At 41.9% G+C, this 15,769-nt stretch overlaps 1 protein-coding gene across 6 annotated transcripts in view; it reads left to right on the top strand.

Moving 5' to 3' along the window:
* The first annotated feature begins 11,316 nt into the window (after positions 1 to 11,316).
* RAP1GDS1 (Rap1 GTPase-GDP dissociation stimulator 1) overlaps positions 11,317 to 15,769 on the top strand; it is a 130,790-nt gene continuing 126,337 nt past the window's right edge. For 3 of the 6 annotated variants that reach the window (XM_081138940.1, XM_081138938.1, XM_081138939.1), the window contains exon 1: positions 11,343 to 11,512. Coding sequence is in view for 5 of the 6 variants with exons in the window: in XM_081138938.1 (XP_080995064.1) it covers positions 11,509 to 11,512 (4 nt within the window). In the remaining variant the exon portion in view is untranslated. Of the gene's footprint in view, positions 11,513 to 15,769 lie in introns of all 6 variants that reach the window. The other 3 variants (XM_081138936.1, XM_081138937.1, XM_081138942.1) reach the window with 2 other exon arrangements.

Here is a 15,769-nt window from a genome sequence, read left to right on the forward strand (position 1 = left end):
TAAATATAAATATAAATATATATATATATATATATATATATATATATATGTATATAAAACACATAGACATAGACATCAGTGTGGTGATAGCCAGAGGGAAAGGGGTGTGTAGGCAGGTGAAGGTGGGCAAAGGTGGGGAAAATGGGGATGGAAAGCACTTTGCTTTAGGCGATGGGCTCACCATCCAGTGTGCAGATGATATTTTGCTGAGCTGTAAACTTCAAACCTGCATGGTTTTGTAAACCAATGTCACCCCAATAAATTCAATAATTTTTTTTATTTTTATTTTTAGTTTTAGGTGCATAATCAAAAAGAAAAAAATTAGAGATGACTGCTTTAGTAGAACTAGTGTCATCATGTCTCAATTTCCTGCTAACCTCATTCATCTTTGAAAGTACAAGTCTTCCCATCATTTGTTACCACCTGGTCTTCCATTCCCATACTGCTCTGTAATCTTCTGTTCTGACTGAAGCCTTCTCCCATCTCAACCTTTCCACTCTGCTCTCTAAAAAGCCTGGGTCCAGATCAACAAACTTCTAGTGGTAGCTAATCTCATTGGTGGTCGCCAGGGGATCTCATATCCTGATGTGACATCATTGTGAGTCCCCTCCCTTGAATCTGAACTGCCCTGTGACTCGCTTTAATCAATAGAAAGTGGCCGAAGTGAGAGGCAAAGCCAGTTCTGGGTCTAAGCCTCAAGGCGTTCTGGCAGCTTCCACTTCCATGCTTTTGGGAGTCCTGAACTGTCATGTTAGAAGTCCAGTTACACTGTTGGAAAGTTCAGGTGGAGAGGGACAGACCCTGAGATGACAGCGAGAGTGAGAGAGAGAAAGGGAGAGAAGGCTTAGGCATCCTGCTGAGCCCAGTTTTTCAGTCATCTCCACTAAGAGTCATCTCTACTAAGGCACCAGATATGTGAATGAGTCAACTTGGATTTTCCAACCAAATCAAAGCCCCAGATGACTTCAGCCCCATCCAAAATCATGTGAATCAGAAGAATCACCCTGCTGGGCCCAGTCAACCTACAGTACCTTGAGAGATAATAAAAGTGTTATTTTAAGTCACTGAGTTTGGTGTGGCTTATTAAGCAGCAACTGATAACAAAACCCTCTGTCACACTCTCAATCTTCTGGAAAACTTCCCTTCCATCTTTGGACTGAAAACTGACTTTCCATTTGAGGACATGTTACCTTAGAGCCCTCTCAAGTGCCATCTGCGTTTCCCCTCACACCCTGCTTACCACAGAGCCAATAGATGGAGTAGGTAGTCTCCTTGCTCCCCGCTGTCCTCCTGCAGAGACCTCTGCTTCCTTGAAGCTCATGCCATCTGGCTATATCCCTCTCTAAATCATGTTGCTGCCATCTGCTGATCTCTTGGCCCTTCCTCTTTACTCACAGATAACCTAGTCCTTGGCTCACACTCCACTTCTACTTATGTCATCGTGCTCTCTGATTTCAACAACTATGTGGATGACTCAACCAGTAACCTTCCCCTCAATTCCTTGACTTCTAATTTTGCCTCTACTCCCCTTCAGCCACCTGCTCCCATGGTCAGACCTTAGAACTTTTAAACTGAACCACCTCCGAAATATAAATTTCAAGTATCTTGTTAGCTCACATGTGCTATTAACTGCACTGCAACCATTTTTTGACCACATCAGAATCTCTAATAAGCAACGTTGAAGAAAATAACACAACCAGGCTGACATATTTTTCGTTGATAATTACAAACCTCACATGGACACTCAGTACTCCCAGCAATACTACTTAATTTCTTCATTTGGCTGGCAGTCATCATTTTGGACACAACTAACTTTATGCTGTCTCTTCTCTCCTCAAATCTCTGCCCTCCCTTGTGCTTCATAAATAAAATAGAAATAATTCAGTGGAGACTGTCCATCTGTCTGCCATCAAATCTACCAACCCGCCTGTCTGTATCTTTACATCTGTTACAGAGATTCACTCCAGGTGTCTGTCTCTTAGACCCATCACCCCACTAAAGCTCTGTGTCCGATCCCCTCTTGCATTTCCAAAGGTTTTGTATCTTCTGTTGTTCTGTTTACTTTGCATCACCAATGATCATTCACTTCAGTGTAAAAACAAAAAAAATCCCTTAAAATCCCATGTTACACTTATTATGCCATTTCTCTGCTCACTCCACAGTAAAAATGTTCTTTAAAAATGTACCCAAGCAATCATCTACTGGTCCTTCTTCAGACTCTCAATCTGGCTTTGCTTCCCAGTATTCACAAAAATTATTCTTGCACAATCATCAATGTTCTAGTTGCCAAATCCAAGGAATACAATTGTGTTGTCATCTTATTTCTCTCCAAGTTTTTCCCATTTGAATACGTGGCACCACTGACCATCCAGTTGCTTAAACCAGAAATCTTAGCCTTAATTAGCCTTAATCACTTAGCCTTAATTCCTCCTTGACTCTCTCTAAATCTAATTCATCAGCAAGTCCAGCCTTTCACCCTGTAGACCTCTAACCCTCTTATTTTCTCCTTCCCATTACAATTTCCCTAGTGCAAGCCACATCATCTCTCACAGATCAGCTCACAGATCTCACTGGTCTCTCATCATTAGCTCTCCTTATTTCCACTTGTCTCCACAGCAGCCAAGGTGATCTTTCCAAATTATAAATCAGCCTATGTAACTCCACTGCTGAAAACCTTTCACTGATTTTTATTTGTACTTAGAATGAAATTCAGACTCTGTACCACGGCCTATAAAACTCCTCTGATGGGAGTATCAGGGGTAATATTTATCCCTTCCTTCGTACATTCCACATAGAGGAGAAAACTTTCTCTCTGCAGGAAGAAAATCATGGAAATATTCCTGATTTATCTCAGCAATTGCCCCCTCCGCTCTCATCCCTTAGTACCCCTTTCTTCTCCTAAGAGGGAATTATCTCACTGGTGAGACAGGTACTAACAGGGACTGAATGTGTGGCTCAGAGACTTCTTAGGCTCTTTCTTTCAGACTGGCTTAATTCCCCTTTGCCCTTTAGTAAATTGCTTCCCCCTGGGGAAAGTCTGCAGTTCAGTCTGCTTGGGACAACAGGGGAAGTAAATTTATTCAGGATGGTGGCAGTGGGAAGAGTACTAGGAAGCCCATTTTATTGTATTCTCCAATTAGCAGAATCAGTGATAACAGCTGCTCTTTTGCACCATCTAATCTGACTCCTGGGTCCTATATCCCAGTTGGTTCTAAATTCTGGAATAACACAGGGGGCTTAAAGGCCCAAATTTCACCTTTATCAGACTTTTCGCTACCTCTGCAATTTCATTTTTTGCCACTCTCCCCTGCTTATTAGGCTTTAATTACTCTGGCCTTCTTTCATTTCCTAAAACATTGCCACAATATTCTGCCTCAAGCTCTTTGCACTTGTAGCTCCCTCCGCTTAAAAACTTCCTCCTCTGGCTTTTTGCATGATTTGCTTCTTAGCTTTAGGTCTCACATTCGTTACCATGTTCCAAGAGTTGCCTTCCCACACGAAGTTACATAGAGTTACTTCCCCACTGCCATTTTTGTCTGCCTCAGCTCCTTATCTGCTTCCTTCACAGTACTTAGCACACCTTTATGTTTGTTTAATTTGCTTGTTTGTCTTCCTTACTCAAATGTGCTCAATGAGGGAATAAGTCTTTATCGGTCACCATTATATCCCCAGGGATTAGATCATAGCAGTCTAGTAGTATTTGTTGAATAAATGATTACATGAAAATAGCTACTTAGAATTAAGACCTGGCTTGTTGACTTGATAATTATAAAATGTTTATTCCAATTAATTTCCAGGTGAATTTTTCATATTCCTATAATTGTTTCCTACCCAGAAAACCAGGAATTGGTTTGTTTACCATATAAACCAGGTTCCAAAAGTCCAAATGCCTTAGAGAGATGATTACTTTAAGGATACAGAGTCAAGTTAATGATGCTTATTGAAAACTTACACAGATAGAACTATTACTAGGTTCTAGGAAGGAAACAAGGACATAAAAGGTGGGTCTGGGTGATGGATCTGGAAAAATAAAAATGTATATCCATGAAATGATTAAAACACATACAAAATGAAAAGTCTGTTTTCTGGCATAATTAGAAAATTAGTTAATAAATTTATCAGGTATATACATGTATACATATTATATATATATATATATATATCATCTATACCTATAGGTTCTTACTAATTTTTATACATTTCAAAGAACAAAATAAATTTAAAATTGAGTACTGAGGAAGATAGAATAATGCCCCTCCCTCACTCCCAAAATGTCCATGTCCAAGTCTCTGGAACCTGTGAATATGTTGCCATACATGGCAAAAGGGACTTTGCAGTTGTGAGTAAATTAAGGATCATGAGATGGGATGATTATCCTGGATGGTCCTAGTGGGCCCCATATAATCATGAGGCTCCTTATAAGGGAAAGAAAAAGACAAGAGAGTAAGAGGAGACCTGATTGCTGGCTGGAAGGGACACATAAGCCAAGGAGTTAGAAAAGGCAAGGAAACTGGTTCTCTTCTAGAGCCTCCAGAAAGGGATGCAGCCCTGCCGACACCTTAAGTTTAGCCTAGTGAGCTTCACTTTGGACTTCTGACCTCCAGAACTAGAAGATATAAATCTGTGTTGCTTTAAGCCAATAATTGTGTGGTCATTTGTTACAGCGGCCATAGGAAACTAATATAAGTACATTAAGCAAACTTTATTCAGTCCTTAATACTTCAGAATCTTATAGCACCTCAGGATCATCATTATGAGAATTAATTACTGGTGAACTGTAAGTAAATAGGCAAGCTGGTTAATGAGGCTTTTCTGTTCAGAAGTCTGAATGAGCTAGTTTTTATTATAAAACTTATATAAGCACTAATCAGGGGTCGAGGAGATTGAATTAGAATGTGTCTTCTTAAGGAAGTCTTTAGATGAATTTTTAAGCAGATAAAAGAGGACCCCTGAAAAGGAGACTGTAGAGCTTTCAAGAAGATCTGGGAAAATGCTAAGAGTAGGGGAAAGGACAATACTGGTAATTTGAGCTACACATACCATGCATATATTTATCAAGGAAGCAATATTATCTAATCAGAGTTCCTCTTTTGAATTATCTTATTTTTATCTAAAAGGTCATTCTTAAAGTGCTTATAATATGCTTCAAAAAAGAAAGTATGGTTATAAGCCTATTGATATAGATTACTAGGTTAACTTCCTAGCACCTGAAAAGAAAAGCATTCTTAGATGGAAACCAAATAAGTAACCTTGCCAGTGTAGAGAAGTAGGTAAGATAAAATGTAGGTGTCTTTTTCTCATGCATTGTCATAGTGACAGTAAGCTCGGGGGTGAGGAAGTCAGTTTATACAAGGCAGGATGATGAAATGAAAGGAGCAGGGACTTTGAATTCAAACAGGCTTGGTTCAAATTCCAGCTTTACCTTTTACTGGTCATGTGACATTAGGCAAATTAATTAAAATAGTTTGACTCTCCATTTCCTTATCTGTAAAATACCTAACTCATGTGGTTAGTATTAGATGTTAGTATTACATGAGAGTTTCTGTCACATAAATAATCCTAAGAGCATCAGACTAATTTCAATTACTTCCCCAGTTTTGCTGCAGGCCAGTCCAGAGTAGGAGGAATGGAATGTTTTCAGTCTGTGAGGATGTGCATATGTGGGTAGGTGGGGTGGAGAGTACAGATAAGTTCAAGCAGTAGAACTAAATGCCTCTATTAGAACCAGGCGTAATGAGAAAAATATTCCTTAAATTTGAAAGACAGTTCATGGTTTCTCCCCTTGACAGCCATAATATCACTCAATTTTTACAAAGAAGAAATTTGAGAGTCAGAGACAAAGTGAACTGCTCCCAAAGACAAATTAACTGCCAAAGAGTTAGTTAGAGGTGGAATGGGACTCAGCATTCTTGTATTTTGAACTGTCCCTCTTTGATAATAGCCTCAACCATTAGGTCTCTTGGTGTTCTCAAGCCACCTATTATTTTACTTTGGCAGTATTTCCTCATTATAATGAAATGTGGGAGATAAAATTAAGTGAGAAAACTCAGTAAGATGCCTGTAAACTGATATCTCATTTTTCTCTGAGTTGATATCTCACTAATGAACTCTTGAAGAACTGAGTTAAATTTGCCTGTGAAACTCTTGCTTCACATAAAGATATTTTTACAAAGCAGTATTATTTTTTCGCCTGTTGAGGTCGTGCAAAATATTATACATATTATTGCAGTGAGAGTTTGAATTAGGAAATCTTAGATTTTACTTCTGTTTCATTTATTAATTAGTTACAGATCCTAAGTTAAATTATTTAACCTCACTGAACACCTTTCATAATTTGTATAGCTGAGATAATCATACCTCCCACACAGTGCTGTTATGTAACTTGACACAAATGATACTACACATCTAATCAATCGCCAAGCCAATACCACTTTCTTAATATGTCTCAAGTCTGTCCATTGCTCTCTATTCCCATTGTTTCTATTTTAGTTCAACTCATGCCAGAAATATTACAACAGTATCCTAACAGTCTCCCAGCCTCTAATCTAGACCCCATTCTTAGCCACTTTCCACTCTGCAACTACTAAAATATAAACTATGTAATTTTCAAACTTAAAACCCTCCAGTGACTCCCTGCTGCCCTCTGGATAATGTCCAATACCTCACCTCAGTCACTGAACCCTACAGGATTTAGTCTCTTACTTGTCCACTTTTGTCCCATGACCTTTTCCCTTTCCCTAGGAGGAATGGAATGTATACCTCACTCTATCCATGAATTGCTTGCAGGTTCCAGTGAAGTGTTTTATCCTATCTAAAAAAATGTATACAATCTAGGTATATATTTCTTTGAAATATGTAGACATTGATCAGTTTGAGGTGATAGACTATGAAAAAAATTTTCGATTTCATAAGATTTAGAAAATGGTTAATATATTAAGTAAACGAGAGGTGGGGGGGATAGGGTTACAGCGAGTCAGGGGTTAAGACTTTTCAGTTATTCAGCCTGGACTAGCCTAACCTCACCGAGACCTCTTAAAAAAAGAGTTTAAGCAGAAGACTGTTCACTGCTAAATCATTTTTATCACTGCAAAGTTCAGTTAACTACTCCAGTGAGATTCCCTTAAATGATATTCAGAGTATCACGGTGAAGAAGAGGCAGTTGTTTCCCTACTGTTCTTTTAAAGAACATTCTTCCTTTTCCTTCTACTTCCTTTCTCCCTGCCCCTCTCAAAACATTTTCTATAAAGAATTTAGATCACCTTCTAACCTCTGTAAGGTTACATGCATCAATGAGGCAAGTTTTGTTATAAACCTTGCCACAATGTAACGCTTCTAATCCTCTCTAAAAAACAGTTTCCTTGATCCTCTCTGTATCCCCAAAAGCTATTGGGTTGTCATAAACCAATTTTCAACAATAACCTGTTATTGAAATAAATCTGTGATACTTTATGAATATATATATTTTAGTTAGAATTTGAAAATGTCTGCATTGGGCCAGAATTTCCTCCTTTATTTTGTAGCAGGCCTAATCACATCCTAATCACTGCCTAACATGGAACATAGGCACCAGTAGATTTATTTCTGGAAAACTCTTTTGATATCAGGTGAATATTTTCTAGCTATTTATGTGACCAATGACTAGAAGTATCATCAATGCAATTTTTCTAATATATAAGATTTTTGAGGGCAGAGGCTATAGTTTATTTTGTATCTCTAGATCCTATTATGGCACCTGATACATAATAGGCACTCGACAAATCTCTTTTGAGTGAATAGATGCATAAAAAGTACAAAGACAAGACTCTACCCAGTGGAGGGCTCATAGCCAAAGACACAATGCAGTAGCTATATCATTATCATCATTATAAATGTTATTGGATAACTATGTTTACTTGGTGAGGTGCTAGAGTTGATTAAAAATACTGCAGCAGCCAGGTGGCTCAGTTGTTTGGAGCACTGTTCCATATACCAAAAAGGCTGAGGGTTTGATTCCAGATCAGGGCACATACCTAGGTTGTGGGTTTGATCCCCGGGTTGGGGCCCATACAGGAGGCAACCAATTAATGTTTCTTTCTCTATCTCCCCGTCCCTCTCTCTCTAAAATCAATAAACATACCCTTGGGTGAAGATTAAAAAATATATTAACAACATTTTTATTAACAAAGAATAAAAAGACTTTCATTTATACTATATATTTTTATGTGCTAGCATTGTTCTGGCACTGGGGATATAATGGCAAATAAGGCAGACAAAAAGTTCAGCCCTTGGCTAGCTTAAATTTAATGGGGGTGACAGCCAATAAACAAAATATATCTTAGTGATAAGTGCTAAGGAAAAAATAAAGTATGGAAGTGGGGATATGAAGTGGAAGAGAGTGTTGAAATTTTAGATAAAATGACTAGGTCAAGACCCATGCAGGCGACTTTTGAATAAAAAAATAAGAAAGTAAATATATGAGATAAGTTATATTCCTGTAATAGGAAAAGAAAGGGAGGGGAACTAATGTTGTGTGTGAAGGGAGAAGCATTCCACCAGTCCACTTCTGCAAGCAGCAGTCAGTGCAGTAGTCTCTCTTATCTGAGGTTTCACTTTCCTCAGCTTCAATTACCTGCAGTTAACCAGGGTACACAAATACTAAATGGGAAATTACAGAATTAAACAATTCATAAATTTTAAATTGTGCTCTGAGTAGCATGATGAAATCTTGTGCCATCCCACCGAGGATGTGAATCATCCCTTTGTCCAGCATATCCACACTGTTGCACTCCCCACCCATTAGTCACTTAGTGGTCATCTCAATGATCAGATTGGTTATCAGAGAGAGACCACATCACATCCACATCACTTTTATTACAGTATATTGTTATAATTGTTCTATTTTATTATTAGTTGTTCATCTCTTCCTGTGCCTAATTTATAAAGTGAACTTTATCATAGGTAGATAGATAGAGGAAAAAACATAGTATATATAGGGTTTGGTACTATCAGTGGTTTCAGGCATCCACAGGGGGTCTTGGAACATATCCCTTGAGGGTAAGGGGGGACTACTGCAGGACATCTCACTGTGGTTACACACTACTACATTGGGATGCACTGCCTGTGGCGCGCCTGGACAGCCCTGTGTGGTCTTAATTGGTAGGAGGGCTGAGGGGATGGGCTTGTGGACTCAAGCATAACAAAAAAGGCACTTAAATTAGCATCAGGTGGGAGGTCACAAAGCTGCACCACCTGCTTCTGCTAGTTTCAATCCGTACATCCAAACGAAAGGTAGAAGATGCTCTTAGAAAGTATTGTAATACATAATTAGAAAAAGCAGCAGCAGGAAAAATGAAACAAGTGAACCTGAGGATATGGACGAGATTAATGAAGGTTAAGGCAAGAGGAAGGAAGATAAAAAATGAACAGCAACACAGAGGCCCGGGTGGCCTTCTGGAGAGGTGCAGAATGAATGTGGGGCGTGGGTCCTGCACTGGCCTGTGCTACGTATTGAATCATGTCCCCTGCAAATTCACATGCCGAGGTCCTAACCACCAGTGTCTCGGACTGACCTTCTTGGAAATGCGGTCACTGCCGAATAATTAAAGATGAGGTCATATTATAGTAGTTGGGCCCCTATAGTAGTTGGGCCCCTAATCTGACTGGTGTCCTTAAGAAAAAGGAAAATTGGAACAGCCCTGCCATGTGAAGGTTGGAGTTTCGCTACAAGCCAAGGGCCACCAGAAGCTGGTGGAAGCCTGGAAGAGATCCTTCCTGAGTGCCTTCGGTGAGCGCGGTCTGCCAACACTTTGGTTTCAGCCATCTGGCCTCTTGCACTGTGACACAATCCAGTCCTCTTGTTCCAAACTACCCAGGTTGTGGTCCTTTGTTACTGTAGCCCTAGGAAACCAACTCAGCGTTGTTAAGATTATTTTGAGGCAAAGAGAAAGTTCATCCTAACGTCACAGAAAGGGTAGTGCAGCACATGAGTGAGCTGCCTGGCTTGTCTTGTCTTGTGCATCAGGAAAGTTTTATAGTTTTGGCTTCTGCAGTTAAATGTTATTTTCTTGTTTTACCAAGCCTCTTTTTAACGACTGCGCTTTGTTTCAGATCTAACTGTAAGAGGCAGCCACGGATGAAGAGGGTAAAAAGCACCTTTGCTCAAGATTGCATTGGAAGTGAAAGTTCCATTTACCTACTCAGCTGCTCCCTCCCACAGGTTGGGCGGCGGACTTCCCCCGACCGAGGAGGAGCCAGGGCGAGACCGCGCTGCGGAGACGGGAAGGTTCCCCGGGTCCTCCGCCCTCCGGGCGACGAGCCGAGAACCCGCCCCCCTTGCGCGCATGCCCGGTCGGGAGCCCTCGGAAGCGAGCGCTCGGCGCAGGTTTTCCCCGCAGCGGGGAGGTGCCGGGAGCCGGCGCGGGCCGAGGGAACTCCGGCCGGTCGACCCCGCGGGGCCGCAGCCACCGCAGCCGGACTTTTATTTTCCTCCCGCGTTCAAAAGGAGTGGGGCGGCGCTGGGCACACCCCCGGTAGGGTGGAGCCCGACGCCGAAGGCGCTCCCCGTTAAATGGCTTCTTAGGCGTCCTCCGAGGAACGGAGGGAGGAGGACACTCTCCCGTAGGAAATCCTGCGTCGGTCACTCTCCTCGGCTGCCCGGACCTCTGTTTTTAAACTAGCCACGGCCAGGACAGCCTGAACTGTCCCACTGATAAGCCCGCTAATAATAAGCCCCCTCCCAAGGGCCCCGGCTGCTGCGAGACCGGCAGTCCCCAAGTATCTCCAGACGCCGCGGCCTCGTCGCCGAGACGCCCGCCCCAGCTCCCTGCACAATGCCCGCTTCGCCTCCCCACCGTCCGGCCAGCCCGAGGCGGCCCAGCGCCTCCGCCTCCGGGAAACTCCCGCCCGAACGGCCGCGCTGTCCTGCAACGATCGCGGGCCCGTTTTCCGGGTGCGGGTTGGCCGAGCGGCAGCGAGCCCGGGGCGAGCCGATGGCACTACTCCGGAGTTCAGGATGGCAGGGCGCCGCCCGCTCTCGGCCCACCCTCCGCCCCTCAGGCGGTCACCAGCCAGCTCTTCAGCCGCGCCGGCAGCCCTCCCGCAAACACACGCCCACCCGCACGCTCAGAGTCGCGGGCCACCGGAGGAAAAAAAAAAACACACACACAAAAACAGGAAGGAACTGAGCATGCTCGGAGGGGAGGGCGGGGCGCTCAGGGCCGCGCGTCGGGCGGGCGCTCTTCTGGCCGCCTCCGCGCTCCGGCCGCCCGCCCGCCCGCTCGGAGCCGCGCCCGCCGCAGGCTGCGCCTGCCGCCCCGCCCCGCCCCGCCCCGCCCCCTGCCGCTCGTCCCCGCCGCGGCCGCGCCGCTTGCAGCAGCAGCAGCAGTAGCAGCTGCTCCTCCCCGGCGGCGGTCCCCCGCGGGTCCCTCCCTGGCTGCGGGAGAAACCGAGGTAGAGGGAGGACACAGCGCCGCGCCGCCAGCCCCGGAGACCTTCGCCTCGCCCCGCCGGCTCCTCACCCTCGGAAGGAACATGGGTAAGTCACCCTTCCTCCCCCGTCATCGCCTGACATTTTTCTCTCTCTCGGCGTGTTGCAGGGTGGGAAGCGTTTCTCGTGCAAAGTTGCCGGATTTCTCCTTTCTCCGGGTGTGAGACAGCGGCTCTTCCTCCGGGGAGAGTCGGCGCACGCGGAACGCACGCCGGGTCCGCGGGCTGGGAGGGTCCCGAGCGCGGGGTGGGTCGGGACCGCGGGGTCGGACCGCCGCCCACCTCGCCGCCTCGCCCGCACCTCGCCGCCTCGCCTCCCCTCCTCCATTCTTCCTGCCGGAGCCGGTGCCGGGGCACCGCGGAGCCTGCCTCGAGGGCTCGCATCCTTTGCCCCATCCGCCGTTCTCCCGAGGCCGCCCGCTTCCTTTCCCCCGCAGGCCGCCCGCTTCCTTTCCCCCCGCGTCTGCCGGGCTGCGAGCTCGGGTCGGACCGCGAGAAAGACCACTTCACGGAACTTCCCTGGCGAGGCGACCTTTCCCCATCTTGGGGACGGCTCATTCCAAGGCGGGGAAGTGTGAGCAAGTAGTTTGCGAGGGTGATTTTACCACCTGCATGGAAATTATTTTCTTTTGGGGAGAGCGGACAACCCCATAGGTTGAAAGGATGACTTGTCAGAAGCCACGAGGAACGTGAGGAAGGATGGATGGAGAGCCGCTGGCTGCTGTTGGGTGACTACAACGTGCAAATATTCCCGAGCTCAACCCATTTACTGGGTTTCTTCGCCTGTCCACTGTAGCAGGAAACTGCACCTGATAGCCCGTTACCAAACTTAAATTAGTTATTCGTCCCCAGCTTCCCCTGCCTAAATCTACATAATCTGATTTTAGTTCCTTTGTATAGTTAATTTGAAGAGACTGGTTTTAAAGAAATATTTAAATGCAAATATGTTTTGTAAAACTACATATAAATTTCCTAACATTTTTTTCCTAATTTGTTGCTTAACTGTTAAGTTCAGTAATTACAAAAACGTCTGGTGAATTCTGTAATGTAATTAAAAGCTGGAAGTTTTTTTTTTTTAAATGGTAGCAATTGGGAATACCATACTAATTTCTACATGTTCCCCAGTTGGCTTTCACTCCTGTCTTATCATAATTTCCTCTTTTTAAAATGTACTCCATAGGCATCTGTCAACTCGGATTTTCGCCACCCCTCTGTGCAAGTTATTTTAAGCTGAAATGAGTGTGGTCCTTTCATCTGTCCTACAGTGTTCAGCATACCCAGTGTTAGGTCATGGCAACTCAGAATCTTCAAGGAAGTATCTAAATCTAGAAATGGTGTCCATGGAGCTTACTTGAAAAGCAAATGCTTCAAGGTCTGATTCAGACCTTTGGCCATATATCTGGAAGAAGCCAGTGTTGCAGGAGGAGGTGGTATGAATGAAAAATGAATATAGGGCCCTGAATTTTATTTTCATTTATTCAGTATTTTCCCTTTTGATGTACTATTGGTCTGCTGAACAGATTTCTTTAAAAATTGGGTGGCCTATTTATATGTACTTAGTTTTTCTCTGAGAGTGTAATTTTTAAGTAATTATTAATATAAATTATTGGATACATTATGTCTTTCCCTTGAACATACAAAGATTTTCTTCTCAAATATAGGCCACCAGTTTTGTCTGTAAAATACATTTTTCCATGTTTCAAGGTGAACTAAAAAAATCCATTTAACTAAAATTTTAACTTACATGTTGAATCAGTACCTTTTCAATGGGAAAAATCCAATTCTGTTGTGATTCTAGTGAATAAAAATACTTAAAACAAATGAAATTATTTACTCAAATAATAATTAATATTGAAAATCTTGAATGTTATTGCTTGATTTTAAAAAGACCAAATAGAAACCCATCTCTCATTTGAAGCTTCTCAGATAACTCTTTGATTAAATTAATCTCTCTCTCCATAGAGCTCTGTACCTTGTTGGAAGCTTTTTAGCACTTACATAATCTGCTTTATAATGGAGCTGTTTATGTGTCTGTGTTATGCATTTAGTCATGAGTTCCAGAAAATGAGAGTTGCCTTATTAATTTTTGTGTCCCCAACAGTGCTTTCCACATAGTAGGTATTCAGTAAATCTTTGGTGAATTGTTTAATTTAAAACTAATGTATTATTTTTAACTTGTGAACCTGGATGTATGGGCTCTAAACAAACATTTGGGTTGGTAGATGTAATGGAGGTGTGGAGGAAGCAAAACTGAGAAGTATAATTATACTATGACTGCTCCTCTAAAAAAAAAGTTGGGTTGTCTCAGTGGTATGAGTTTTGGGGCAGCCTCCAGACAGGCCATTTCCTTCTACACTACTGTTTTCAATGGTAAGACAGTTGAGCGTATGATCAGTAGATACATACAATAATGTAAAATTGAAACCTTGAAAGCAATTTTATATTCTGAGCTAAGGAAGTTTTTATTAACTACTCATGTGCACATAAGAGGTGGAAGGTATACTGATTAATGTTAGAGGAAAAATCACTTTTTAATCTGTCTTTCCAAAAAATAATTAAGGTGACTTTTAAAAAAGATAGTCTCTTGCCAGTGATTTTTCTCCATAAGAAAATGAAGGAAACATCCTATGTAATTTTATGGACCATGCTGTTATTTTATGTATATATTCTATTGTAAATTAAACATGTATTCACTATTTATTGAATATCAGCCATATGCAATGTACTGTGGGAGGACAGATGAGTAAGACATTCATATTTCAGAGTGAGTTTAGGAATGGTTTTATAATTTTACATGGCATTTTGCATAAAGGATATCTTTACTGATGAATGGTTTTATGCCTTTTTATTTACTAATTGGTTTTTGTGAATTTGGAATTTCTCTAGTTATATGCATGCCTCTAATTTTACTCTTAATTCTTAGAGTTTTGTTTTTTCCTGTAAATATATATTTAGCAATATAGATGTCTTTTTTCCCTTGTGTTTTTAAGTCCTAACAGGAAGAATGTAACATACACAGGTGACTATAGTAGAAATAGAGTAAAAATGATATTAAAAATAGCCTTTACATATATTACAGAGTCAAGGTGTATTGAAGATTTTAGAAAAATGATGTTACTTGAACCAAAGGTTGGGTAAGTTTCTGAAAGGTACAAATGAATGGAGACTTAATCAGGTTGGGGGTGGGAGAAGAGAAATGACATAAATGAAGATAGGCTGGGAACATTCAAGGAGTTTCCAAATATGACTGAATAGCCATGTTTGGCTGGAGCAAAAGGTAAGGAAATAGTGGGTGGCAGAGATGAAAAAGTATTAATAGGTAAAGACCAGGTAATGGAGAACTGTAAATGCCAAGTTGAAGAAGTTTTTGGATTTGAATTGTCTGTTGAGGGACTATTAAACATTTTTATGTAGTGAATTGGGAAGATTCAGAAGGTAGTTGTTGCAGTTTGGGTGAAAATATTTAATGGTCTGAACTAGGCTCAGGCAATGGGAATAGAATACTGTAAGTAAAGAACAGGATTAACTTGGCAACCAGTCGATCTGGAGTTGAGAAAGAGTCATACATTATCACCTTAGCAGTAATGAGAATGTGCAGTCTGTGAATATATTTAAGCCATTGGATAAAGAAACAGGAATAGTCAATTTTGGACCATTTGAGTTGGACTTTTTGGTCTGCCATTTAGATTATCTGCTCTTTGATGACAAAGACTTTCATATTAGGTTTTGAATACGTTTCTAACACTACTGTCTGGCCATAGCAACTATGCAGTAAAAATTTACTGACTGACTGAAACAAGGTACAAAGTATTTAACAGATAGTTATTTTAACTTTCGAGAAGATTCCAACTAAAGATCTGGAAGTTACCCACAAATATCCTGCTATGATATTTGAAGTTAGGTGGGAGGATGAGAGTCAACAAAGAAAAAGAAGAATATTTGTCCAAAGTAAGACTTGAGGAATGCCCTGTAGTTAGGGGAAAGGAGTGTAATCATTTAACACTGAAAAAGACAGAAGTAGGTAGGAGTGAAAGACTAGAATTGGCCTATAGTTGGTTTCAAGAAAGAGCCAATCATCAAAAAGTTTGTTGCTTCAGAACAGTCAGAGTGATAAGGACTGAGAAAAGACTCTTAAGTAGATGTGGTTTGGTTGGTATATTACCCAGTATATATATTTTTAAAAAGCAGTTTTATGAGATGTGGTAAATACGGAGGTTAGTTATGAAGGCTAAGTGATAATGAGTAAGTGGAAATAGAATTGACTGTGTATGGTCATGCGCAATTCCTTGTCCTGTTGAAAGATCTG

This window comes from Miniopterus schreibersii (assembly GCF_964146895.1).
Source record: "Miniopterus schreibersii genome assembly, chromosome: 1".
Classification (NCBI taxonomy): domain Eukaryota; kingdom Metazoa; phylum Chordata; class Mammalia; order Chiroptera; family Miniopteridae; genus Miniopterus; species Miniopterus schreibersii.